Source organism: Nerophis ophidion, linkage group LG28 (assembly GCF_033978795.1).
Source record: "Nerophis ophidion isolate RoL-2023_Sa linkage group LG28, RoL_Noph_v1.0, whole genome shotgun sequence".
NCBI classification, from domain to species: Eukaryota; Metazoa; Chordata; class Actinopteri; order Syngnathiformes; family Syngnathidae; genus Nerophis; species Nerophis ophidion.
The window spans coordinates 18,275,122-18,302,816 of NC_084638.1; the positions used below are offsets into that span (position 1 = coordinate 18,275,122).

The 27,695-nt window shown below is 39.8% G+C and overlaps 1 protein-coding gene across 1 annotated transcript; it reads left to right on the forward strand.

The window, feature by feature from the left end:
• The first annotated feature begins 493 nt into the window (after window positions 1-493).
• LOC133545433 (gastrula zinc finger protein XlCGF28.1-like) lies at window positions 494-12,097 on the forward strand. Its single transcript, XM_061891031.1, has 2 exons — window positions 494-762; window positions 9,489-12,097. Exon 2 carries the CDS (start codon window positions 9,538-9,540, stop codon window positions 11,017-11,019), a length of 1,482 nt encoding a protein of 493 aa, XP_061747015.1. The 5' UTR covers window positions 494-762; window positions 9,489-9,537; the 3' UTR covers window positions 11,020-12,097.
• The last annotated feature ends 15,598 nt before the right edge of the window (window positions 12,098-27,695 follow it).

The window sequence follows — 27,695 nt, forward strand, 5'->3', positions numbered from 1 at the left end:
AATTTCTTCTTCTTATTACTATTATACCATGTAACTTATTCAAGACTTAAATCACGAGACATATTTGTTCCTTTCTAGTAACAAATGTTTAATGATGTTTAGCGTGACTGTAATATACAGCAAAAACACAGTTAAAGTATTAAATAAGTCAATAAAATTCTCATAGAGAACATATAAAATACATTCCTCAAAAGAAAATACGCTAGCATTTGCTACAAAGGCCTGCTAGCGGGCTAACGCTAGCACGTTAGCTTCGAAAAACATATCAGGTAAATAAGATAAATAATATGAAAATATATAATTTATATTACCTCATAAGCCGTGTGTAGAAGAGAGGAGTGGAATATATTCTTCCTATTGTTACACCAGCAACTCTTAAATGAGACTTTTTTTTTTGGTCTGTGGCCGGGCGAAGGAAGTGTGCACCACTTACTATTGTCCCAGTGAAACACGTGTTTGGCCAACATTTGTTCTGCGGTGGACAACACCTCGATGACGTCACACAGGAGGAAGAACAAAACAAGATGGCGTCTGGCGGAGAATACGTTGTTTTGGTTATTATGGTTTCTTGGTCTTAATTACAACGTACATGTGCACATGTGTGTCGTTTAACAGAGTAAACGTCGTTATTAATTGTTTGTATGCGGATACATTAGTCTGTGTGCACTTTGACGTGCTAGCCTATCCTGCAGGTTAGCTTGGCTTGTTAGCTGCTAACAAAGAGAGGCGGAAGTGATCGACACATCAAAGCAGAGATCCAATGTAAGTGTAAAGTGTTTTTATTGTGTGAACATGTGTACGTCAGGGGCAGTTCTAGGCATGCTTATATGAGGGGGCAGTTAGAAATGTGAAGGGGGCATCATGTGTACACATCATGCTCCAGCACTTTTTTTTTCTGTGCTTATAGTAACGATGCTTTCTTCATTGAAATGGGTCTTTAGCTATGTGTCCAACCCCAACCTGGAGTAGTGGATTGCACTTTTTCAGGCCTCTACCTTCAGACCTGTCCAACATGGGTGTCCCACCTGAAGACTAAGCTCCTGCTGGTATAGCTCTTACGGTCACTGAGGCACGCAAACCCCATGATCACAATAAGGTGGCAATCCCTCAGGGGGGGAAACATTAACAGCGCTGCCATATTTCCGACAGGGGAAACAGAAGCAGGCGTCTCGCACCACAGAATACTCTAGCCATGGTCGTGTGCGGTGCCAGGCAGGATTGAATGATCTTAATGTTGTACCAAATGCACGCTTTGGTAGCCACCCAGTATTGGCTGAGATGGTGCGCTGCCATTTAAGTCACTGGGTAGCTGAGCAGGCTGCTTTGGGGAAGCGCTTGTTGGGGGGACGGAGGGAGCTGGTGCAGGAGAAACAGTGCTTGCTGGTGCTAAAGGTGCAGTATTGCTAGCTGCTGTCCCTGATGTACTAGCAGTAGCATCATTGCTACTACTACTACATGCAGGAGCAGGACTAGACTTTTTAAATGCTCTGAAAAATGGATGCATTACAGAGCATTAACTTTCTCTTTGTTAGCTGCTGGAAGCTGGAGCAGAAAATAAGTAAGCTTTAACAACAACAGAAAAACCCCGCTGTGATTACATGAAGAAAAACAACAACAGTACAGGACTACAGCCTGGGGCGGGGCTTTACGTAGGGGTCTGTCAGACACAGGTCACTTGTCTTCAGTTTGTCACATGCAGTGGACGTGGGCACTCATCTGGGCACAACAATCATTCACTCCAATGAATGTTTGTTGCCCATTTGCTTGTAAATTGATGAAAACGGCAGTGTTTTTGTTTTTAGGTGTCTTGGTCATATCAAATGAAACTTATAATTTGTTTATTACAAAATGGAGATTGAAACATTAAAGGTTGACTTTGTAGAATTACAAGAAAAACAACAGAAAAATAATTCCAGCAGTCGATTGCCAGACCGTTGGGTAGGGACGCTAGGGACACGTCCCTACCAATATCCAGCCACTACTGTGTAGTCACTATCAATACAACCGCTGCCCGTAATGTTTAGTCAATTAACAGAAAGGGTTAAATGTCGGTCTCTGCTAGAAGTCCCGCCTCTAACCTAAATATCGCTCAATGATTGGTTGCCGCTTTCATGCTAACTTACGTGTGATTGGCTGTCCCCGCTGTCACTCCTCATTGTGGAAAAAACAGTCCCACCTATCCAGACGTTAGCTCCAAATTAGCACTGCATCTCGTCTTTTCCTCCGCTTTTTTTCCAGGTGAAAGTCAATGCTCAGTCCCCTCTACCATTGTTAACCCTCCCCGTAGGTGAAAGTTAACCTTAAACATGTGAATTCAACCACTTTAGTCCATTTTTTAATATTGTAAAAACATCAGCTGTCTTTTACTACGGACTTCAACAGTCCGTTGTCATGGATACATGACAATAACTTCCATTCATACCAGTCATACGTGCCTGAGGCGGAGTGATAGCCTACGCTGTGATAAGGCTTTAGAATAGTAGCCGTGCTCAATATTTAAACCACGGTTAACAGCCAATCAGATCGCCGGATTTCACCTTTCCGTTTTATTTATTTTTTTTAGTTTCATGTAACATATTTACAGTACAAAAGCAGCAATAGAAAGAAGTAGTTGAAGGGAAAAATGGTGAGTGATTTAAACACAAGTTGGGGAAAAGATTATTACAGTTCATTTATGTTTATTTACAATGTTGTATTGCATGAATGTATTTCTGATGTTGTTGATGGACAGTAGGCTATGTTCATTGACAGTATGATGCACAGTTGCACTACAGCCCTAGACTAAAGAGTAAAGATGAGAACTCTTCCAAGTTGTCTCCTTTGCTTTCATTTTAGTTGCTTTACCCTATAACATCTGCATGACGTGAAATTATGATTGCTAATGTAAAAAGAAAAAAGTAAACTTTCAGAGTGCTGCCTTGGAGCACTTTTGTGTCCCCACCAATCTCAAAATCAAACCTACTCCCTTGACCTTATGTTTAATTTTTACCGTCATTAACAGCATCATAAATGCCTTGTAGCTTGTTACAGGGACAGTGGAGGCTCTCTGCCTTCCAAACCACTGCTGCTCAGAGCCTCCGCTGTCACTGCTCTCGTCAAGTTGTAAAAAAAAAAAAAAAAAGGTACTCTGTAGCACCGAAAGTCCGCGACGATAAGCGTGTTTATAACAGATAAGACTACACAAATACACCCATCCTAACAAGTATATGATAAATGTAGACAACTTTTCCTTTTCTTTTACTTTCATACTGCAACAGTGATTGGATGTTTACTGAGGGCTGAGGTGTGTGTGCGGGTGTGTGTCTGCTGCACAGCCTGTGGAATGTTGAATACACGCACAGCGGAGGGAGGGATGAGAGGGAAGCCGACACTATATCGTGTGTGTCCCTTTTTCGGCTGATTTTTCCGTTAGTGCAGATAATTTTGTCAACTTGTAATGTTGTAATTTTGTGAGTTTATTAAAAATTTGCTTTCTCAAATTTTGATTTGAGGGGGCAAGACATTTATGGCCTGCGTAGAGCCGGCCATGGTGTACGTTACAAATGATGTGAGTGCTGGTGAATCAGCGACTAACTGCTGCCGTTGAAGAAATATTTGTGATTTTAGAAAAAAACAAAACGATAGCAGAGTACAAGGAGGAATTTTGTCCAACAAAATAGGAGAAAAAGCGACAACATCAACTACTGGACGCTGTTTTAAAGAAACATCAAGGTGTATTACATATCCATCCTTCCATCTATCCATCCATCCATCTTCTTCTGCTTATCCGAGGTCGGGTCGAGGGGGCAGCAGCCTAAGCAGGGAAGCCCAGACTTTCCTCTCCCCAGCCACTTCGTCCAGCTCTTCCTGGGGGATCCGCCGTTAGACATAGTCTACCCAACGTTTCCTGGGTCTTCCCTGTGACGGGCCCTAAACACTTCCTTAGGGAAGCGTTCGGGTGGCATCCTGACCAAATGCCCGAACTACCTTATCTGGTTCTCGATGTGGAGGAGCAGCGGCTTTACTTTGAGTTCCTCCCGGATGGCAGAGCTTCTCAACCTATCTCTAAGGGAGAGCCCCGCTACCCGACGGAGGAAACTCATTTAGAATAGAATAGACTTTATTGTCATTGTATTTGCATCTAATGAAATTAAAGACTCCAATTTAAAGGGGAACATTATCACCAGACCTATGTAAGCGTCAATATATACCTTGATGTTGCAGAAAAAAGACCATATATTTTTTTAACCGATCTCCGAACTCTAAATGGGTGAATTTTGGCAAATTAAATGCCTTTCTATTATTGGTCTCGGAGCGATGACGTCAAATGTGACGTCACCTAGGTAGTCAACGCCATTTTCTCAAACACATTACACGCAGCAAGTCAAATCAGCTCTGTTATTTTCTGTTTTTTCGACTGTTTTCCGGTTCCTTGAAGACATCATGCCTCGTCGGTGTGTTGTCAGAGGGTGTAACAACACGATCGGGGCGGATTCAAGAATGTGCATCGATTACCACGGCATGCTAATCGATGCTAACATGCTATTTAGGCTAGCTGTATGTACATTTTGGATCGTTATGCCTCATTTGTAGCTATATTTGCATCCAGCCTTACCCTCCATCTACATTTAATGCCAAACAAACACTTACCAATCGACAGATTTAAGTTGCTATAGTGTCAAGAGATGCAAAACTCCCTTGTTTGGTCTACACATTTTACTGGCGATGCTACGACAGACATGGCACAGAGATGAATGGATAACCTGCGACACTAAAAGCAGATGCATTTCCAAGGATAAAGTCAACAAAATCACAAAGATGAGTTTTGTTGATGTTATTGACTTATGTGCTAATCAGACATATTTGGTCACGGCATGACTGTCAGCTAATCGATGCTAACATGCTATTTAGGTTAGCTGTATGTACATTTGTAGTTGTATTTGCATCCAGCGTTTCCTTCCACCCACATTTAATGCCAAACAAACACTTACCAATAGACGGATTTAAGTTGCTCCAGTGTCAATGCGAAAGTCCCGATCGTTTGGTCTGCACATTTCACCGGCGATGCTAAGGCAGACATGGCCGAATAGCGTCAATAGCTATTCGCTCCATAGCTTCAGTTTCTTCTTCAATTTCGTTTTCGCTATCTGCCTCCATACTCCAACCATCCGTTTCAATACATGCGTAATCTATTGAATCGCTTAAGCCACTGAAATCCGAGTCTGAATCCGAGCTAATATCGCTATATCTTGCTGTGGTATCCGCCATGTTGTTTGTATTGGCATCACTGGATGAGGTAACACGAAAATGGACAGTGGCTTCGCAGATAACGAAAATCAGGCACTACCTTTTTTTGGGATATTCCGTGACGGGTAAAATTTTAAAAAAAAATTCGAAAAATAACATAAGCCACTGGGAACTGATTTTTATTGGTTTTAACCCTTCTGAAATTGTGATAATATTCCCCTTTAAGGTGCGGTAGTGGGAACGAATATTGGGTCAAATAAATAACACAAGAGGTAATGAGGGAAAACTATCAATTAAAATATACAGACCGCTTCGGCTGATTGTACCCGTGATCTTGTCCTTTCGGTCATAACCCAAAGCTCATGACCATAGGTGAGGATGGGAACGTAGATCGACCGGTAAATTGAGAGCTTTGCCTTCCGGCTCAGCTCCTTCTTCACCACAACAGATCAATACAGCGTCCGCATTACTGCAGACGCTGCACCGATCCGCCTGTCGATCTCACGATCCACTCTTCCCTCACTTGTCAACAAGACTCCGAGGTACTTGAACTCCTCCACTTGGGGCAGGGTCTCCTCCCCAACCCGGAGATGGCACTCCACCCTTTTCTGGACGAGAACCATGGACTCGGACTTGGAGGTGCTGATTCTCATCCCAGTCGCTTCACACTCGGCTGCAAACCGATCCAGTGAGAGCTGAAGACCCTGGCCAGTTGAAGCCATCAGGACCACATCATCTGTAAAAAGCAGAGACCTAATCCTGCAGCCGCCAAACCGGATCCCCTCAACGCCTTGACTGCGCCTACAAATTCTGTCCATAAAAGTTATGAACAGAATTGACGCCATGGCGGAGTCCAACCCTCATTGGAAACTTGTCCGAGTCACTGCCGGCAATGCGGACCAAGCTCTGACACTGATCATACAGGGAGCGGACATCCACAATCAGACAGTCCGATACCCCATACTCTCTGAGCACTCCCCACAGGACTTCCAGGGGTACACGGTCGAATGCCTTCTCCAAGTCCACAAAGCACATATAGACTGGATGGGCAACCTCCCTTGCATCCTCAAGTACCCTACCGAGAGTATAGAGCTGGTCCACACTTCCACGACCATGACGAAAACCACACTGTTCCTCCTGAATCCAAGGTTCGACTATGCGGCATAAACTCCTCTCCAGTACACCTGAATAGACCTTCCTGGGAAGGCTGAGGATGCTTATACATATTGAAACAAATACAAAAAAAAACAATAACCTTATGACGGATGCTTTTGCAATTGTTGGATTTGATCTTTCACAACTCCTAGTGGCCACAATAATTCATTAAGTCAAGCTCATGGCGCAGAAAGTTGAACGCTGCGGACACGTTTGTTACTGGATACTTTCTGTCAGACTCGTCATGTTTGGAGGAAGAAGAATACTGAGTTGCATCCCAAGAACACCACACCTACTGTGAAGCATGGGGGTGGAAACATCATGCTTTGGGGCTGTTTTTCTGCTAAGAGGACAGGACGATTGATCCGTGTTAAGGAAAGAATGAATGGGGCCATGTATCGTGAGATTTTGAGCCAAAACCTACTTCCATCAGTGGGAGCTTTGAATGGTTGACCAAATACTTATTTTCCAATATCATTTACAAATAAATTCTTTAAAATTCCTAGAATGTGAATTCCCGTATTTTTTTTTCACATTCTGTCTTTCACCGTTGAAGTGTACCTATGATGAAAATTACAGACCTCTGTCATCATTTTAAGTGGGGGAACTTGCACAATCGGTGGCTGACTAAATACTTTTTTGCCCCACTGTGTATGTATATATATATACAAATATAGATACATATATATATATATATATATATATATATATATATATATATATATATATATATATATATATATATATATATATATATATATACATATATATATAAGAGGTGTGGGAAAAAATCGATTCAAATACGAATCGAATAGTTCCTGTTGTGCGATTCAGAATCGATTCAAATTTAAAAAAAATCTATCTTCTTTTTTTTAAATTTATTTTTTTTAATCAATCTAACAAACCACTACACAGCAATACCATAAAAACGCAATCCAATTCCAAAACCAAACCTGACCCAGCAACACTCAGAACTGCAATAAACAGAGCAATTGAGAGGAGACACAAACACGACACAGAACAAACCAAAAGTAGTGAAACAAAAATGAATATTATCAACAACAGTATCAATATTAGTTATAATTTCAGCATAGCAGTGATTAAAAATCCCTCATTGACATTATCATTAGACATTTGTAAAAATAAAAAAAAAGTGTCACAGTGGCTTACACTTGCATTGCATCTCATAAACTTGACAACATACTGTTTACAATATTTTCACAAAGATTAAAATAAGTCATATTTTTAGATTGTTTAATAGTTAAAACAAATTTACATTATTGCAATCAGTAGATAAAACATTGTCCTTTACAAATATAAAAGCTTTTTACAAAAATCTACTACTCTGCTAGCATGTCAGCAGACTGGGGTAGATCCTGCGGAAATCCTATGTGTTGAATGAATACAGAATCGTTTTGAATCGGAAAAATATCGATTTTGAATCGAGAATTGAATCGAAAAAAATCGATATATTTGCAAATCGTGACCCACGAATCAATATTGAATCGAATATCGTGGGACACCCAAAGATCCATAGCCCTAATATATATATATATATATATATACATATTTATATATATATATGTATATATATATATATATATACATATATATATAAAATAACGAAATAAGATAAGGCTCAGAATTGGTTTCTTAACTAAACCTTTCTACATATAAAGTGCAACATTTCCTTATATAAAGTGCAACATTAAACTGCTTCAAATTGTTGCTCAGATTAAATAAAATTACAAAACTTCTACATACAAAAAGTGCAAAATTAAACAGTTTCAAGTCAACTCAGCCTCATATTAACTTTTCTTTTTCCCATCCTCCAGCCTTTAACCCTGATGACTTTCACTCAATTGTCATGTTTTCTGCCAGAAAAATCAGTTTATCCACATTGTCTGCAGAAAGAGCAGACCTGCTTGCAGTTACAATGTCTCCAGCTGTGAAAAATACCCTTTCGCTGGGCACGGAGGGCGCAGATATGGCGGGGTAGTGCCTGGCTAACTTGGCAGTAAGAGGATATGTGGGCTCATTGTTATTCCACCATAGAAATGTGTCAAAATCGAGTTTTTAATGCAATATGGTCTTAAATCTGCTGCTATAAAAACCAACGGCATTTGTTATTGCTTTAGCCCTGCCTGACTCGCCGAGGAGAAGCTGCTTGAATGCGGTCGGCGCTGTGTTTGTTTGTCTTTCGCTTTGTTGAAGCGATGTTATCCATTGTTGTATTGCACTGCGAAGGCAAAGTGTTCCCAAACGGGAGATCTTAACGAAGCAGGACGGTCTTTCAGCTCTGGCTTTTACATGTTGTAGTAGCCCAGTCGTTGCTAGCATGCCGTGTGTTGTGCCTCAGTGTGCAATGCTTACACAACGTGCGGTGCGCTACTTAATATGTCCATGTGGAAACTTGTTCGGTACGCCTCCTAACAGAACCAAAACCCCCGTACCGAAACGGTTCAATACAAATACACGTACCGTTACACCCTTAATACACTCGTATCTGAAGATTATAAAAAAATAAATATATTTGGTGGGCCAAACAAAATGACTTGGCGAACCAATGTTTGATATGGGCAATATGTCACGATATATCATTTGGTATATGATTGATAATAGAATCATTTCAAAACTGTTTACAAAGGCTCTAAATTTGGCAGCTGACATATGCAGTAACATATTGTGTCATTTCTAATTGTATTATTTTGTCGAAACAATTAGTATTAATGTACTTGTTTATTTACTGTTAGTATTTGGTTACTTTATCTGAGAAAATAATACTGGAAATTATGTAATATTTTACTGCATATTTCAGCAACTAATTAGGAGCCCATGTAATCTGTTTTAAAATGGTTCTATAATAAATTCTTTATGAAATAATGTATCGCAAAATCAATTTTGAACCATATCGTCTATTCATAGTAAAAAGCCCTGTCGTCCTGGTTCGTTTTTTCTTTTCCTGTGAAAAATTTTGTAAAGAGCAGCGTGTTTGTGCGTCACTGAGATTTCAAGACAGTTCATACGATTACTTGTTTTTCCTAAGTGCATGTAAAAGTACTGAATGCATTGTGTGACTAAGCAGAGATGGTGTGTTTGTCTTGCAGACGTCTGTGAAGAACATCTTCACCCTGAGCACAGAAGTGGATCTTCAGGATGCGGACGGAGGAACCACAGCCCTCCCACATTAAGAACGAAGAGGAATACCCACTGATCCCCCATTTTAAAGAGGAAGAGGAGGACCCTCTGACACCCAGATTTAAAGAGGAAGCGTTGGATCCACTGAGCCCTCAGATTAAGGAGGAAGAGGTGGATCCAATGACACCTGACATCAAGGATGAAGAGGAGGACCCACTGACCCCTCACATTAAAGAGGAAGAGAAGGAACACAGCATCAGTCAGCAGGGAGAGCATCTTGAACGACTGGAGGAGGTTGTTGTCACCAAGATGCCAGTGACTGGTGTCCCTATGAAGAGTGAAGATGATGAGGTCAAAGGTGAAAGTGAGGAGAAGAGAGAGTCGGAACCTCCAAGCAGCAGCTCAACACAACACATGACAACAGAAGCTGATGGAGACCACTGTGGAGGATCACAAGCAGACAAGCTCTTAGCTCCACTATCAGATAGTGAGGACACAACGTCACACTCTCCTGACACTGATGATGAAGACTCTAAAGATGATAAGACATGTCACACTGACAACACACGCTTCACATGTTCTCTCTGTGACAAAACCTTTAAATACCATTGTCGTCTGGTAAGACACATGAGTGCACACACTGGAGAGAAACCTTTTTCATGCTCAGAATGTGGTAGAGATTTTAGACTAAAACAAATGCTGAAAGAACACATGAGAACACACACTGGAGAAAAACATTTTTCATGTTCAATCTGCGGTAAAGATTTTACTCAAAGGCCCCATTTCAAAGGGCACATGAGAATACACACTGGAGAAAAACCATTTTCCTGCTCAGAATGTGGTAAAAGTTTTGAGAGAAATCAAAGTTTAAAAGTACACATGAGAACACACACTGGAGAAAAACCTTTTTCATGTTCAATCTGCGGTAAAGATTTTAATCGAAGGGACAATCTCACAGCACACATGAGAATACACACTCTAGAAAAACCTTTTTCATGTTCAATATGCGTTAAAGGTTTTACTCAAAGATCCCAGTTCAAAACACACATGAGAATACACACTGGAGAAAAACCTTTTTCATGTTCAATCTGTGGTAAAGATTTTACTCAAGGATCCCATTTCAAAGTACACATGAGAATACACACTGGAGAAAAACCTTTTTCCTGCTCAGAATGTGGTAAAAGCTTTGTTTTAAATCATAGATTAAAAGTACACATGCTAAAACACACTGGAGAAAAACCTTTTATATGTTCAGTATGCGGTAAAAGTTATATTGAAAAGCGACACTTAAAATTACACATGATAAAGCACTCTGGTGAAAAACCATACTCTTGTTCAAGCTGCAACAAAAGCTTTCATGAACGACAAGCTTTTACAGTACACATGAGAACACACACAGGTGAGAAAGTGTTTAGTTGTAGTGTGTGTGGTGAAAGATTCTCTTATATGAAGCAGTGTAAGAAACACAAGTGTGCTGGTGAGAACAGCAGCAGCAAATGAAACTGCAGCAACGAGCTTGCACGACATCAATAATCAAGGATTTGAATTATACTGTCAAAACTTCATATTAGTGTTTTATATGTTTTTTGAAATAATGACGTGTTACATATTTTGTTTTCTAATTGTAGATGATTCCATAGATGAACTCCTTTATATGATGTACATATTTGTTTTACATGTGTTTATACCTTTGCTTTTGAGTACACATAAATCTCTCTTAGTTTACTGGTTCACATCTGAAACATCTTCTGGACCACTTCTGGAAGCATATTATTATTTACTTTATACATAATTTGAGCAGTTGTCTTTTATACAATTTTAAAATGTGTGACTTTATGAATCATTTGTTGGGTCTCTACTATCTATTCTATGAATAGTCTTTATCACTCTCTTGTGTAATATGAATATTGTTGTGTGATTGTTTAATATGTATGTCCCCAGACCTTTATGCAATAAATAATGTATGCTTCAACTAAAGTTGGGAACAATAAATGTAGTCAATATTTGCGGGTATGTATTTTATTCTATTTATTATCGCAGTCAATTTTGTAAATGTTTTCTTTGTATGTCTTACATGTAGTTTCCAACTTACTTCATCATGTAGACTAACTCAGCCTGGACGATGTGTGTAATGTTGAGATGTATTGGAGATGCCTTGGTTTGTTTGTTGTCAACCTGTCAATTCTTCTAATTAAACTATTAATGTTGTCAGATCTCGCCAGAGAAACAAGCAACCAGCTCTATTATTTCTTCTTCTTACTGGAAGTTTGCAGCCATGACTTGAAAGGTTCATACTGCCACCTATCGGACTGTAGAGAGAAGTGTGGGCCATAGGACAGAAGAAAGAAATCCTATTATTAACAGGTGGAGGGCAGCAATACACCTAAGATGTTCTACAAGTCTGCTGGAAATAGAAAGAAGAAGAAGAAAGGTGGCAAAGAAAAATGGCGTTTGATGGAGAAAGTCTAAACGTGAGCCTTACAGTTCTGTATTTGTAATCAGTGCATACATGTGCACATATATGTTGTTTTATATAGACTACCTTTTATTTTGTTTCCCAAGTATCCTGGTTCCTTGATTTTTGTAAATAAAAACAGTCTTCAATTGCGCTGATGGATCAGTTAGAATTACTGGGTGGATAGCGGTGTTCTGTCTTGTTTGTTGAATTTATTGCTAATGTATGTAAAAACAGTGTTTAAGTTCACTTTGGAATTCAACAGTGAGTGTTTCAGCTTGTCCTGTCTTCAGTGTCTATACAAACTGGATGGTTGAGTTTTACCCTACTCACAGGGAACTTTATGTAACAGTTGCCAATCTACATACAAGGCACACTTCTCCCGAAGCGTCACTCTAAAACCTCCGGGTAGGAACAACACACATAATCGCAATTCCTATTGCTATACAGTGAGGTGCACTTCCTCCTCTAGACAGCGGGAGAAAGCATTGCCTAGTTTACAGTAATGTCCAAGTTAACAGGAGACAACAAGGAGTTCCTTTCAAGTCTACTTTTCAAGCTAGTTCGGTGACGATTGCAAACGTGTTCATCTGCTGGAATCTCATGCCAAACAAAGTATCATCGGTATGTATCACTGAGTAGTATGTTAATATTTGATTGAGCCGTATCATTTGTTGGTTGTGATGTAATTTGGGACGTTTTATGGCCAAAAGTCAGTCATGATAATTTTCGCAATTCATTACAGTGAAGTGAATGTTAGCAAAGTAAGCTAGTTTGCTGTAGAGCAGTGGTCCCCAACCTTTTTGTATACGCGGACCGGTCAACGCTTAATAATTTGTCCCGCGGCGTTGGGGGGGGGGGATCCTTTTTTTTTTCTTTTTTCTTCTTTGTCATGAAAAAGGGACGTTTTTGTCATGAAAAAGGGAGGTTTTGTGGTTGGTGCACTAATTGTAAGTGTATATTGTGTTTTTTTATGTTGATTTAATAAAATATATATATATATATATATATTTATATATATATATATATTTTTTTTTTAATTTTATTTTTTTTTTTTAAATAAAAAATTATTCTGCGGCCGGTACCAATAGGGCCACGGCCCGGTGGTTGGGGACTACTGCTGTAGAGCACTTAGATTACATATTTTGTGCCATTTTTTTATCCATTTAAGTTCAATATACCGCATAATTCATGTTTTATTTTAGCATGCTTGTGTGTGTAAGTGGCTGTGTGTGCATGTAAGCATCCGCTTTACCCTTTTTACGGTCAATAAACCTGTGGACTAGAAGACGTTTTTCAGAGCGTTTGATCAAGAAAAGGTGTTAGGGTAAAGCCAAGATATTTCTACATATCGAGGGCGGCATAGTAAAACGATGTCTTTAACGCAGAAGATACACAAGAACAAATGATGGATTGCACAGAAAGCTCAATACGGACAAAATCTACCACTTCACGTGCTTCAACGAGGTCACACGCTTGCTCCACCGAGGCTGCAGCTGCCAGAGCACGCGCAAAAGCAGAGGCAGCAAAAGTGCGTCTGTCTTTTGCACAAAAAGAAATGACACTCAAAGTGGTAAAAGCACAACTGGACGTGGAAAAAGCACAACTAAAAGCTAAGATGGACATGCTCTTACAGGAGCAGGACGCAGCAGCTGCACTCGCCAAAGCGGAGGTCTTGGAAGCCGCTGTGGAAGGAAGTGATTGAAGCAGCTCCTATCTTCACATCAAGCAGTTGTTTGAACATTCAGTTGACACATTAGATCGCATAAAGGAATACATAGCCACTCAGGCCCAAGAGAAAAGTCAAATAAAAGTTGAATCACCACACAATCAGCCATCATCATGGAATGAAACACAAGATTATAAACCACCAGATGTGAACTGCATTCAACACCCACATTTCCAGACAGAGCACAATGAACACAGAGTTGGCTTTGTTTCTACCATACAACAAAGGATGACTCCTTGACAGCCAGAAGTCACATCAGTCACCAGTCCATCTCCAAACAACATACGAGACAATCACCAAGATTACAAGTCAAGCTAAAATTCTCCTTTGCATCCAATGTCCAGCCGTACACCTTGTCAACCTGTCTACGATCAAGGGAATGTGGCAGACTTTGCAAGATATCCAGCTCACCGTGAGCTAGTCACGACAAGCCTGATAAAGTTGAGCGACCAGCCATGCAGTTACAGGGCATGGAAACAGTCCTTTGTGAACACAGTCAGAGGCCTCAACATAACGTCCAGTGTAGAAATGGATTTGTCGGTCACGTGGCTAGGGAAGGAGTCAGCTGAGCACGCAAAACACATCAGGGCTGTCCATGTCAACTCCCCAGACAAAGGCCTAAAAAGGATATGGGACGGACTGGAAACCTGTTACGGCGCATCAGAAATGGTGGAGGATTTACTGTTTAAACGGATCCACAGCTTCCCTAAAATCATCAACAGAGACTATTCAGAGCTCCATGAGTTGAGTGATTTTCTCATCGAGTTGGAGGCAGCCAAGGAAGATGGAGACCTGCCTGGCCTTGCATATTTGGACACAGCGCGTGGGATAAACCCATTAGTTTTAAAGTTACCATTCAACCTTCAAGAAAAGTGGCTCAACCTTGGCAAAAACTACAAATTACAGCACAATGTAACATTTCCCCCCTTTAAAGTTTTTGTTGACTTCATTTGAAAACAACCTTTAATTAGGAATGACCCTGGCTTCAAGTTTGCAGTTCAAAGTGACACCTCAAAAGCAGACAGAGTCCAATGGAAGCAGATCCAAAATAGGGAAGTTTCAGTTCATAAGATCGATTTCCAGTCTAGTGACAAACAACACTTTGAAGCTGATGATCCCGAGAAACAATGCCCTATTCATAAACAGCCTCACATGCTCCAGAAATGTCGGGCCTTCCATACAATGGTGTTGGAACAACGCAAGGAATTCCTGAAAGAGAATGGCATATGTTTTAAGTGTTGCACATCCACTCAACACATAGCAAAAAACTGTAAATGTATTACTAAGTGCACTGACATTCAGCAGATGTACCACTGAGGACCGCAATTATCTCAGGTTTTTATGGTTCAAAAACAACAACTCATCTGAAGATATCATGGAATACAGAATGAGGGTCCATGTGTTTGGAAATTTTTCCTCTCCCGCAGTGGCCATCTACTGTTTAAGACAGTCAATGAAAAATGCTGAGCCCGTTGTAAAGCAGTTTGTCAACCGTTACTTTTATGTAGATGACGGGCTAACGTCACTTCCCTCCGTCGAAGCTGCATTAAAGCTGCTCAAGATGACGCAAGAGGTTCTGTCAGACTTAAACTGGAGGCTTCACAAAATCGCCTCAAATAAAGCATAAGTTATGCATGCATTCCCATCTCAGGACCATGCCATCAACTTAAAGGACCTGGACTTCACTTCAGATACTCTGCCCATGCAGCGTAGTCTGGGACTTAAAGGGGAACATTATCACCAGACCTATGTAAGCGTCAATATATACCTTGATGTTGCAGAAAAAAGACCATATATTTTTTTAACCGTTTTCCGAACTCTAAATGGGTGAATTTTGGTGAATTAAACGCCTTTCTATTTATCGCTCTCGGAGCGATGACGTCAGAATGTGACGTCACCAAGGTAAAAGCCGCCATTTTCTCAAACACATTACAAAAACTGGCTCTCAGCTCTGTTATTTTCCGTTTTTTTGACAATTTTCTGGAACCTTGGAGACATCATGCCTCGTTGGTGTGTTGTCGGAGGGTGTAACAACACTAACAGGGAGGGATTCAAGTGTTGTTGCACCACTGGCCCGAAGATGCAAAAGTGGCAAGAAATTGGACGAAATTTGTTCAAAATACAAAGGTGTGTGGAAAGCTGACAAAATGGTCAGTCGTTTGTTCCACACACTTTACCGACAAAAGCTATGCTACTACAAAGATGGCAAGATTGTGTGGATATCCTGCGACACTCAAAGCAGATGCATTTCCACGATAAAGTCAAAGAAATCTCCCGCCAGACCCCCATTGAATGTGCCGGAGTGTCTGCACATTTTACCCGCGATGAAAGACATGGCACAGAGATGTATGGATATCCTGCAGATGCATTTCCAACGATAAAGTCAACAAAATCACAAAGGTCTGTTTTGTTGATGTTATTGACTTATGTGCTAAGAGGACATATTTGGTTGGGGCATGACTGCCAGCTAATTGATGCTAACATGCTATGTAGCCATATTTTCATCGAGCGTTTCCCTCCACCCACATTTAATGCCAAACAAACACTTACCAATCGACAGATTTAAGTTGATCGAGTTTCACAAGATGCGAAACTTCCGATCGGCGGTCTGCACATTTTACTGGCGATGCTTAGGCAGACATGGCCGAACATCGTCAATGGCTATTTGCTCAATAGCTTCAGTTTCTTCTTCAATTTCATTTTCGCTATCTGCCTCCATACTCCAACCATCCGTTTCAATACATGCGTAATCTGTTGAATCGCTATATCTTGCTGTGCTATCCATTTGTTTGTATTGGCATCACTGGACGACGACACAGGAAAATGGACGGTGGCTTCACAGATAGCGAAAATCAGGCACTTTAAAGCCTTTTTTCGGGATATTCCGGGATGGGTAACATTTTGAAAAAAACTTCGAAAAATAAAATAAGCCACTAGGAACTGATTTTTATTGGTTTTAACCCTTCTGAAATTGTGATAATGTTCCCCTTTAACATCACTGAATATTACACACTGCTGACTTCCTGAGAGCCAACAAACATCGTTTAACGCCACTTACTGTATAAGGTCTGCTGTCACTTTGACGCAGACTGATAGACCCTCGATATAGTCCCGTTTAGATGAAGTTAAAGTTAAAGTAGCAATGATTGTCACACACACACTAGGTGTGGTGAAATTTGTCCTCTGCATTCGACCCATCCCCTTGATCACCCCCTGGGAAGTGAAGGGAGCAGTGGGCAGCAGCGGTGCCAAGCCCGGGAATCATTTATGGTGATTTAACCCCCAATTCCAACTCTTGATGCTGAGTGCCAAGCAGGGAGGCAATGGGTCCCATTTTTTTAATAGTCTTTTTTATGACTCGGCCAGGGTTTGAACTCCCAACCTACCGGTCTCAGGGCGGACAATTTAACCACTAGGCCACTGAGTAGGTAGTAGAATAATGACTCATGATCGTAGCACGGTATAGGGGGGGTGAAGCCAAGCAACTTTTCGGGCCTAAATTGCCTGTCAAAGTGTACCAATTTGTCAGAGTACGTCCTCATCCTTCTTCTATCCAGGTGAGAGGCAGGATTCATAATCTGAAATAATCTTTCACCAGCAACGAGGCGAGAAAGGAGCTCACCAGCCGATGACGTCAAGATAGACACACAAACTATAAATAGTTTGTCTGTGTTAGCACTCATAATAACAATATCACTAATACTTGGTTGGTATTCAAGCCACGAAATGCAAATGGAGTATTGTTGGCGCTTTTTGGATGGTTACAGAGGACCTCTCGTTGGCTCCATTGCAAGTGGACTTTTATTTACATTTATAAATTAGAATTTATAAATTTGATTTAAAAAAAATATATATCCATCGTCATGTCTTTTATAATGACTTTGAATGATGGAAAAAATTCCACAAAAAAGAGCAGTTCCCCTCTTATTCAAATGATTAGATATAAGACTTTAAGTCTATGAGCATGAAGTGATTAAGCCTACTTGGATCAGAGGACAAAGGTCTTCTAAGACAAAGTGATGAGTCCAGTTGTGATGGATTGAATGCCCTGAGAATAAAATGATATGTGGATGTTGTGCTTACTTGGACTGTGATGAAGCTGTGAGGACTCAGGTGGTTTGTCTTCATGCTCTTCAGTCTTCACAGAGACAACAGTCAGTGGAAACTTGCTGAGATCAGCCTCGTCCTGAGTAATCCACACTTCCTCCTCTTCCTCTTTAATGTGGGGAGGCTATGGATCCTCATCTTCCTCTTTAATGTGAGGGGGCTGCTGGACGTCTGTTGGGTAAATAAGTAAATAAGATAAAGAGAGCATATAAATAGTTTGGGACTGACACTGTTAACACAATGACATTGTTTGTGTTCTTTCCTGCGTTGTGTTAAAAGTATGTAGCAAAACAACGAATAAATACGCAGGAATTACCTCCTCTTGTCCCAGTCCCTACAATTATTTCAAAAGTGAGTACAAAAACAGACTTGGAAATTTGATGGGGGGCAATTTGAAAAGTTTTGAAAACTACAAGGCAGCATTGATTGAGGCATTCTTAACTTTACATTCACTGATGTAAAGTGTGGAAATATTTTATTGTGTAAACGGTCTATGATACCTACTCTTTATCTCTAAACTTAACCACGATCTTGTAATAACAAAGTCATTACCATAACTTCAATATCATGGAAATAAAATCTATTTCCAAAATCACTTATATAATATGTTATTGTCATCATGTAAAATACTTGTTTGTGTTCATTTTGTTGGCTGGGCCAAAAGGAACTTTTACAAATAACATGTTTTGATTAAAGATCTTGGAGAAGATTGTTTTTACCCAGTTAATCACTTTTTTAGAGGACTGTGATATTTTAGAAGTCTTTCAATCTGGTTTTAAACCCCTCCATAGTACCGAGTCAGCATTACTAAGAGTTATTAATGACATCCTGAGAGCAACAGATTTAGGTGATCATGTGATTTTAGTTTTAGCTGATCAGCTGATCCTGGAGGTACCCAAATCAAAGCGCAAGCTCAGAGGGGATCGAGCCTTCTCTGTTGCGGGTCCCAAACTCTGGAACCATCTCCCTCTCCATGTGAGACAGGCCCCTTCTTTGACTATTTTTAAGACCCTTCTTAAAACCCATTTTTATTCACTGGCTTTTAACCCAGCATGAGATTAAACTGTTTTTAACTTTTTAACTGCTTTTCATCTAACAAATTGTTCTTAGGGTAATTTGTATTTGCTATTTTAATGTGTTTTTTACTTCTGTTTTAAATGTAATTATTTTAGTCTGTCCTTTGCCTTTATTTCTTTGTGGTGTTCAGCCCTTTGTTCTTCAACTGTGCTTGATTTTAAAGGGCTTTATAAATACAGTTGTTATGGTATGGTATGGTATGCCATCAGCATGCGACTGGGAATTGTTCCTGTTTGGAGATGACTCGGCTCTGCTGGTATCCAGCAAGGACAAATCACAGGTGGAACAAATCCTCATTGCTAAACTCCGTAATATTTTCACCTGGCTCGCTGACAACAAACTATCCATACACTTAGGTAAAACGGAATCCATCCTATTTGGGTCCAACATCAACCTTCTTGAAGTCAGTGACTTCACTATAAAAGTGGGTGACATTGTTATCACCAGGAAAGATGAGATCACCTACCTAGGTTCCATTCTAGAGGCCAATCTTTCCTGTAATAAAATGGCAACCAAGGTAATCAAAAAGGTCAACCAAAGAACGAGATTCCACTACAGAATCTCCTCTCTGGTCAACAAAAGCACCTTGAAGATTCTAGCGGGAACTCTCATTCAACCCTTTTTTGATTACGCTTGCACCTCCTGGTACCCCAGCACTTCCAAAACACCTCCAAACATCCCAGAACAAGCTAGTCCGGTTACTTTTAGATCTCCACCCCAGATCACACCTCACTCCAACCCACTAAAGTGGGCTGGCTCAGGGTGGAGGACAGTGTCAAACAACTTGAACTGAGCCTAGTCTATAAAATCCGCCACACCTCCCTGATACCGAAGTACATGTCAAACTACTTCCTTAACGTAAATGACCACCATAACCACAACACCAGGGGGAGCTCCACAAACCACGTTAAACCCAGATTCCGATCTAACAAAGGTCTTAACTCATTCTCCTTCTATGCCACATCAATGTGGAATGCACTCCCAACAGGTGTAAAAGTGAGTGCATCTCTAGCCTCCTTCAAAACCGCTCTAAAACAACACCTCCAGGCAACTTCAACCCTTTACTAATACCCTCCCCCATTCACATCCCATCTCCCCGGATTGTAAATAACTTAATGTAAATAATAAAATGTATTTCTAATGTATATACTAGTTCTTATTCTATCTGAACTCACTATGTTCTCTGCTGGCTGTACATCTCCTACTAAGTAAGACCTACACTGTTTCAATGTCCATTTCTCTGTTGATGCAATTGTTGATGACTGAAGTACTGATATCAACCAAAGCTCCTCATCCCACCCCCCAGATTGTAAATAATTGAATGTATGTACTATGATGATTAACTTGTGTGATGACTGTATTATGCTGATAGTATATATTTGTACCATGAATTGATTAACGTGGACACCGACTTAAAGAAGTTGAAAAACTTTTTCGGGTGTTACCATTTAGTGGTCAATTGTACGGAATATTTACTGTACTGTGCAATCTACTAATAAAAGTATCAATCAATCAATCAATCAAACAATGCTGCTAGACTACCAGAGTCCACGTTTTAATAACAATTTTATTCATTCATACTTTTAGTTGGATAATAACATCAATAAAATGAAATTAAAAAATGTGTGGATTTATAAGAGACAAAAACACCCCTAATGAAAATAATAAGTCGTCCTCTCTTCAAAGATGAGAAAAAATAAAATAATGGCTATATATATGAATTCAACAAACGCATTCAATTTAAAGGCCTACTGAAACCCACTACTACCGACCACGCAGTCTGATGGTTTATTTATCAATGATGAAATCTTAACATTGCAGCACATGCCAATACGGCCGAGTTAGTGTACTAAATTGCAATTTTAAATTTTGCGCCGAACTATCCTGCTGAAACGTTGCGGTATGATGACACGTACGCGTGACGTCACGCATTGTAGAGGACATTTTGTTCCAGCACCGATCCCAGCTATAAATTGTCTGCTTTCATCGCATAATTCCACAGTATTCAGGACATCTGTGTTGCTGAATATTTTGCAATTTGTTCAATGAATAGTGGAGACGTCAAAGAAGAAAGCTGTAGGTGGGAAGCAGTGTATTGCTCCCGCCTTTGACAACACAAAAACAACCGGTGTTTCCTTGTTTACATTCCCGAAAGATGACGGTGAAGCTTTACTATGGAACAGAGATGTCAAGCGAACACGGTTGGATTGGACCACACAAACAAAGTACAGTGTATTATGCAGCGATCATTTCGAAAGATCGTGTTTCGAACAGGGTCCCTTGCGAAGGGCAAAGATGAGCATCGCCACCACCCGTCGACTGGGTGCTGAGGAAAGGTGTGGGGCCAACCTTCAGGTTGTACAGGTACGACCATATTATATAACTAAAACACTAGTAACACAGTAAGCAGATAAGGAATTTTCTAGAATTATCCTAGTAAATGTGTCAAATAACATCTGATTCGCTTCCACTGTATAGTCTTTTTTTTTTTCTAGTCCTTCACTCTCACTTTCCTCATCCAAGAATCTTTCATCCTCGCTCAAACTAATGGGGAAATTGTCGCTTTCTCGGTCCGGATCGCTCTCGCTGCTGGTGGCTAAGATTGTAAACAATGTGAGGATGTGAGGAGCTCCACAACCCGTGACGCCACACGCACATCGTCTGCTACTTCCGGTACAGGCAAGGCTTTTTTTATCAGCACCAAAAGTTGCGAACTTTATCATCGATGTTCTCTACTAAATCATTTCAGCATAAATATGGCAATATCGCGAAATGATCAAGTATGACACATGAATGGACCTGCTATCCCCATTTAAATAAGAAAATCTAATTTCAGTAGACCTTTAAAGAGTAACTCCAGGACAGCATATAACAGAAGAAGACGATAAGCACTACATACAACATCATATATACATTCATATTAAACATGCTGTGTTTTTAAAGTACATTTAGCACAATCACTGATTAAGTGTTTTTCAATCCCTGCAGCTTCCAAGACTGTTACACTTTGATTGATTGATTGATTGATACTTTTTTTAGTAGATTGCACAGTACAGTATATATTCCGTACAATTGACCACTAAATGGTAACACCCGAATAAGTTTTTCAACTTGTTTAAGTCGGGGTCCACGTTAATCAATTCATGGTAAACACACTTGTGTTTACTGACCTGATACTTATGCCGGAACATCTTATCACACACAGTGCAACTGAACAGTTTCTCTCCAGTGTGTGTTCTCATGTGTGCGGTCAAATTTTGTTTTCTGGAGAAAATATTCTTACAAACAGAGCAAGTAAAAGGTTTCTCTCCAGTATGTGTTCTCATGTGTCTGGTCATGACAGTCTTTATGGTGAAACTCTTCTTACAAACAGAGCAAGTAAAAGGTTTCTCTCCAGTATGTATTCTCATGTGTGTGGTCATGTCAAACTTTCTGGAGAAACTCCTCTTACAAACAGAGCAAGTAAAAGGTTTCTCCCCAGTATGTCTTCTCATGTGTATGGTCATGGCAAGCTTCATGGAGAAACTCTTCTTACAAACAGAGCAAGGAAAAGGTTTCTCTCCAGTGTGTGTTCTCATGTGTGTGGTCATGTGTTGCTTTATAGAGAAACTCTTCTTAAAAACAGAGAAAGTATAAGGTTTCTATCCAGTGTGTGTTCTCATGTGTCTGGTCATGTATTGCTTTATGGAGAAACTCTTCTTACAAACAGAGCAAGTAAAAGGTTTCTCTCCAGTATGTATTCTCATGTGTTCTGTAAAAAGACTATTCCATCTAAATGATTTCCCACATTCAGAGCAGTCAAAGTGTTTGTTGTTAGTGTGATGTCTCATATCACCTTTTGAATAATTTTTACCCTCCAAAGGTTTTTGGATGTGTTTACTGTGATCAGAAGAGTCTGACATCATGTGGTCCATATCTGACAGTGGAGCAAAGATGCTGTCTGGTTCTGACTTCATATCTTCACAATGCTTTCCATCAACTTCTGTGATGTGTTGACTTACAAGCTCCGCCCCTCTGTTCTCCTCACTTTGACTGTGATGAAGCTGTAAGGACTGAGCTTCATCATCATCGTTATCCTACTCCAACCTGTGAAGCTGCTCCCAAAGTTCCTCCTCTTCCTCTTTAATGTGGGAGGGGGGCTGTAGCTCCTTCTGTCCCACACTGGACCTCCACTACTGCTGCTTGGAGGGAATCTCTTCATGACTCTCTAATGACACCTGCAGAACATAAAACACAAATGAGGTGTTACTGTATTGAAGTTTGCAATATTCAAATAATTCACATGTGAGCTAGGCCAAATAGACAGTGATTGGGCAACCGACCTGAAAAATGTAGTAAGCTAAACTACAAATTACTCTCCATTAAATGTAGCTAAGCTATTCTCAGAGAATTGTAGCAAGCTACACTACACGCTACTCTGCAAAAGTAGCTTGCCACATCAAAGCTACTTTAACAACATTTCTATCTATTGGCCCACATGTATAATATCGATGTTAATGTAACTGAGTGTACACATGGACCCAGTGTGGATCCATTGCTGTTAACTATCTATTATTTAGCTGGGGACACCTTACAACAGTGGTCCCCAACCTTTTTGTATCCGCGGACCGGTCAACGCTTAATAATTTGTCCCGCGGCCCGGGTAGGGGTGTCCTTTTCTATTTTATTTTATTTTTTTCCTTTGTCATGAAAAAGGGACGTTTTTGTCATGAAAAAAGGGAGGTTTTTGTGGTTGGTGCACTATTTGTAAGTGTATATCGTGATTTTTATGTTGATTTAATAAAAAAAAAATATATATATATAAATATTTGTATTTATTTATTTTTTTTAAAGAAAAATTAATAAAAAATTAATTAAGACCACTGCCTTATTACAACACTCCACTGTGTGCATTCATTTATTTGTTCTTGTATTTCTACCCTTCTTGTGACACCAACAAGGAAAATTACCTTCCATATGAGGAGGTGTGAACAAGTTGGGACATAAATCATGGTCCCAGCACGGAAAACCATTGCATCTAATAGAGAATGTCTCATTTGCACCCCTCTTGGTGAAATCTATCAAAATTAGGGTGGTCCCAAAAAGGAGGAATTTTTCAAATTGAATGTGTGTCGGTTTTAAAAGTGCTCCCATTCTGATCAACATATGAAATAACAAGTGGATGTAAGAAATCAAAATGATCCCGCTTTGGCCAAAATGATTTTTAAAAAGTGTATACCGTATTTTTCAGAGTATAAGTCGCTGCGGAGTATAAGTCGCACCTGCCGCAAATGCATAACAAAGAAGGAAAAAACATTTATAGGTCGCACTGGAATATAAGTCGCATTTTTGGGGGACATTTATTTGATAAAACCCAACACTAGGAATAGACATTTGCAAGGCAATTTAAAACAAATAAAGAATAGTGAACAACAGGCTGAATAAGTGTACGTTATATGACGCAGAAAATAACCACCTGAGAAGGTGCCTGGTATGGTAACGTAACATATTATGGTAAGAGTCATTCAAATAACTATAACATATAGAACATGCTATACGTTTACCAAACAATCTGACACTCCTAATCCATAAATCCCATGAAATCTTATACGTCTAGTCTCTTACGTGAATGAGCTAAATAATATTATTTGACATTTTACAGTAATGTGTTAATAATTTCACACATAAGTCGCTCCAGAGTATAAATCGCACCCTCGGCCAAACTATGAAAAAAACTGCGTTTTATAGTCCGAAAAATACGGTGTGTGTATATATATATATATATATATATATATATATATATATATATATATATATATATATATAATTTATATTATACATATATATATATATATATATATATATATATATATATATATATATATATATATATATTTATATATATATATATACATACACACACATATTAGGGGTGTGGGTACAAATGGATTCAAAGATGAATCGCAATTCTCACGTTGTGCGATTCAGAATAGATTCTCATTTTTTTTTAAAAATCGATTTATTTTTATTTTTTATTAATCAATCCAACAAAACAATCCACAGCAATTCCATAACAATACAATACAATTCCAAAACCAAGCCTGACCCAGCAACACTCAGAACTGCAAAAAACAGAGCAATTGACACAGAACAAACCAAAAGAAGTGAAACAAAAATGAAAAATATCAACAACAGTATCAATATTAGTTATAATTTCAGCATAGCGGTGATTAAAAATCCCTCATTGACATTATCATTAGACATTAATAAAAATAAAAAAAAAGAACAATAGTGTCAGAGTGGCTTACACTTGCATCGCATCTCATAAGCTTGACAACACACTGTGTCCGATATTTTCACAAAGATAAAATAAGTCATATTTTTGGTTCGTTTAACAGATAAAACTAATTTACATTATTGCAATCAGTTGATAAAACATTGTCCTTTACAATCATAAAAGCTTTTTTTTACAAAAATCTACTACTCAGCTAGCATGTCCGTAGACTGGGGTAGATCCTGCTGAAATCCTATGTATTGAATGAATACAGAATCGTTTTGAATTGAAAAAATATCGTTTTTGAATCGAGAATCGCGCTGAATAAAAAAAAATCGATATATAATCGAATCGCAACCCCAAGAATCGATATTGAATCGAATCGTGGGACACCCAAAGATTCGCAGCCCTAATATATATATATATATATATATATATATATATATATATATATATATATATATATATCAATCAATCAATCAATGTTTACTTATATAGCCCTAAATCACTAGTGTCTCAAAGGGCTGCACAAACCACTACGACATCCTCGGTAGGCCCACATAAGGGCAAGGAAAACTCACACCCAGTGGGACATCGGTGACAATAATGACCCAGTGGGACGTCGGTGACAATGATGACTATGAGAACCTTGGAGAGGAGGAAAGCAATGGATGTCGAGCGGGTCTAACATGATACTGTGAAAGTTCAATCCATAATGGATCCAACACAGTCGCGAGAGTCCAGTCCAAAGCGGATCCAACACAGCAGCGAGATTCCCGTTCATAGCGGAGCCAGCAGGAAAACATCCCAAGCGGAGGCGGATCAGCAGCGCAGAGATGTCCCCAGCCGATACACAGGCGAGCAGCACATGGCCACCGGATCGGACCGGACCCCCTCCACAAGGGACTGTGGGACATAGAAGAAAAAGAAAAGAAACGGCAGATCAACTAGTCTAAAAAGGGAGTCTATTTAAAGGCTAGAGTATACAAATGAGTTTTAAGGTGAGACTTAAATGCTTCTACTGAGGTGGCATCTCGAACTGTTACCGGGAGGGCATTCCAGAGTACTGGAGCCCGAACGGAAAACGCTCTATAGCCCGCAGACTTTTTTTGGGCTTTGGGAATCACTAATAAGCCGGAGTCCTTTGAACGCAGATTTCTTGCCGGGACATATGGTACAATACAATCGGCAAGATAGGATGGAGCTAGACCGTGTAGTACTTTATACGTAAGTAGTAAAACCTTAAAGTCACATCTTAAGTGCACAGGAAGCCAGTGCAGGTGAGCCAGTACAGGCGTAATGTGATCAAACTTTCTTGTTCTTGTCAAAAGTCTAGCAGCCGCATTTTGTACCAACTGTAATCTTTTAATGCTAGACATGGGGAGACCCGAAAATAATACGTTACAGTAATCGAGGCGAGACGTAACAAACGCATGGATAATGATCTCAGCGTCTTTAGTCGACAGAATGGAGCAAATTTTAGCGATATTGCGGGGATGAAAGAAGGCCGTTTTAGTAACGCTTTTAATGTGTGCCTCAAAGGAGAGAGTTGGGTCGAAGATAATACCCAGATTCTTTACCGTGTCGCCTTGTTTAATTGTTTGGTTGTCAAATGTTAGAGTTGTATTATTAAATAGAGTTCGGTGTCTAGCAGGACCGATAATCAGCATTTCCGTTTTTTTGGCGTTGAGTTGCAAAAAGTTAGCGGACATCCATTGTTTAATTTCATTAAGACACGCCTCCACCTGACTACAATCCGGCGTGTTGGTCAGCTTTAGGGGCATGTAGAGTTGGGTGTCATCAGCATAACAGTGAAAGCTAACACCGTATTTGCGTATGATGTCACCTAGCGGCAGCATGTAGATGCTGAAGAGTGCAGGGCCAAGGACCGAACCCTGGGGAACTTCACACGTTACCTTAACGTAGTCCGAGGTCACATTGTTATGGGAGACACACTGCATCCTATCAGTAAGATAAGAGTTAAACCAAGACAGGGCTAAGTCTGACATACCAATTCGAGTTTTGATACGTTCTTATAAAATATTATGATCGACGGTATCGAAAGCAGCGCTAAGATCGAGGAGCAGCAACATAGATGACGCATCAGAATCCATCGTTAGCAATAGATCATTAGTCATTTTTGCGAGGGCTGTCTCCGTGGAGTGATTTGCCCTGAAACCGGATTGAAAGGTTTCACATAGATTGTTAGACGCTAAGTGTTCATTTAACTGCTCCGCAACAATTTTTTCGAGGATTTTTTAAATAAAGGGAAGGTGAGACACCGGTCGGTAGTTTACCATGAGGTCAGGATCGACGTTAGGTCTTTTAAGAAGAGGATGAATAACCGCTTTTTTGAATGCTAGGGGAACAGTGCCCGAGGAAAGTGATAAGTTTATAATATTTAGCACTGATGGACCTAATAATACAAAGAGCTCCTTGATCAGTTTCCCAGGAAGTGGGTCAAGTAAACATGTTGTTTGTTTTATTCCATTTACACGTTGTAACAATTCCTCTAATGTTATTTCCTCAAAACGAGAGGAACTATTTTGGAGGGC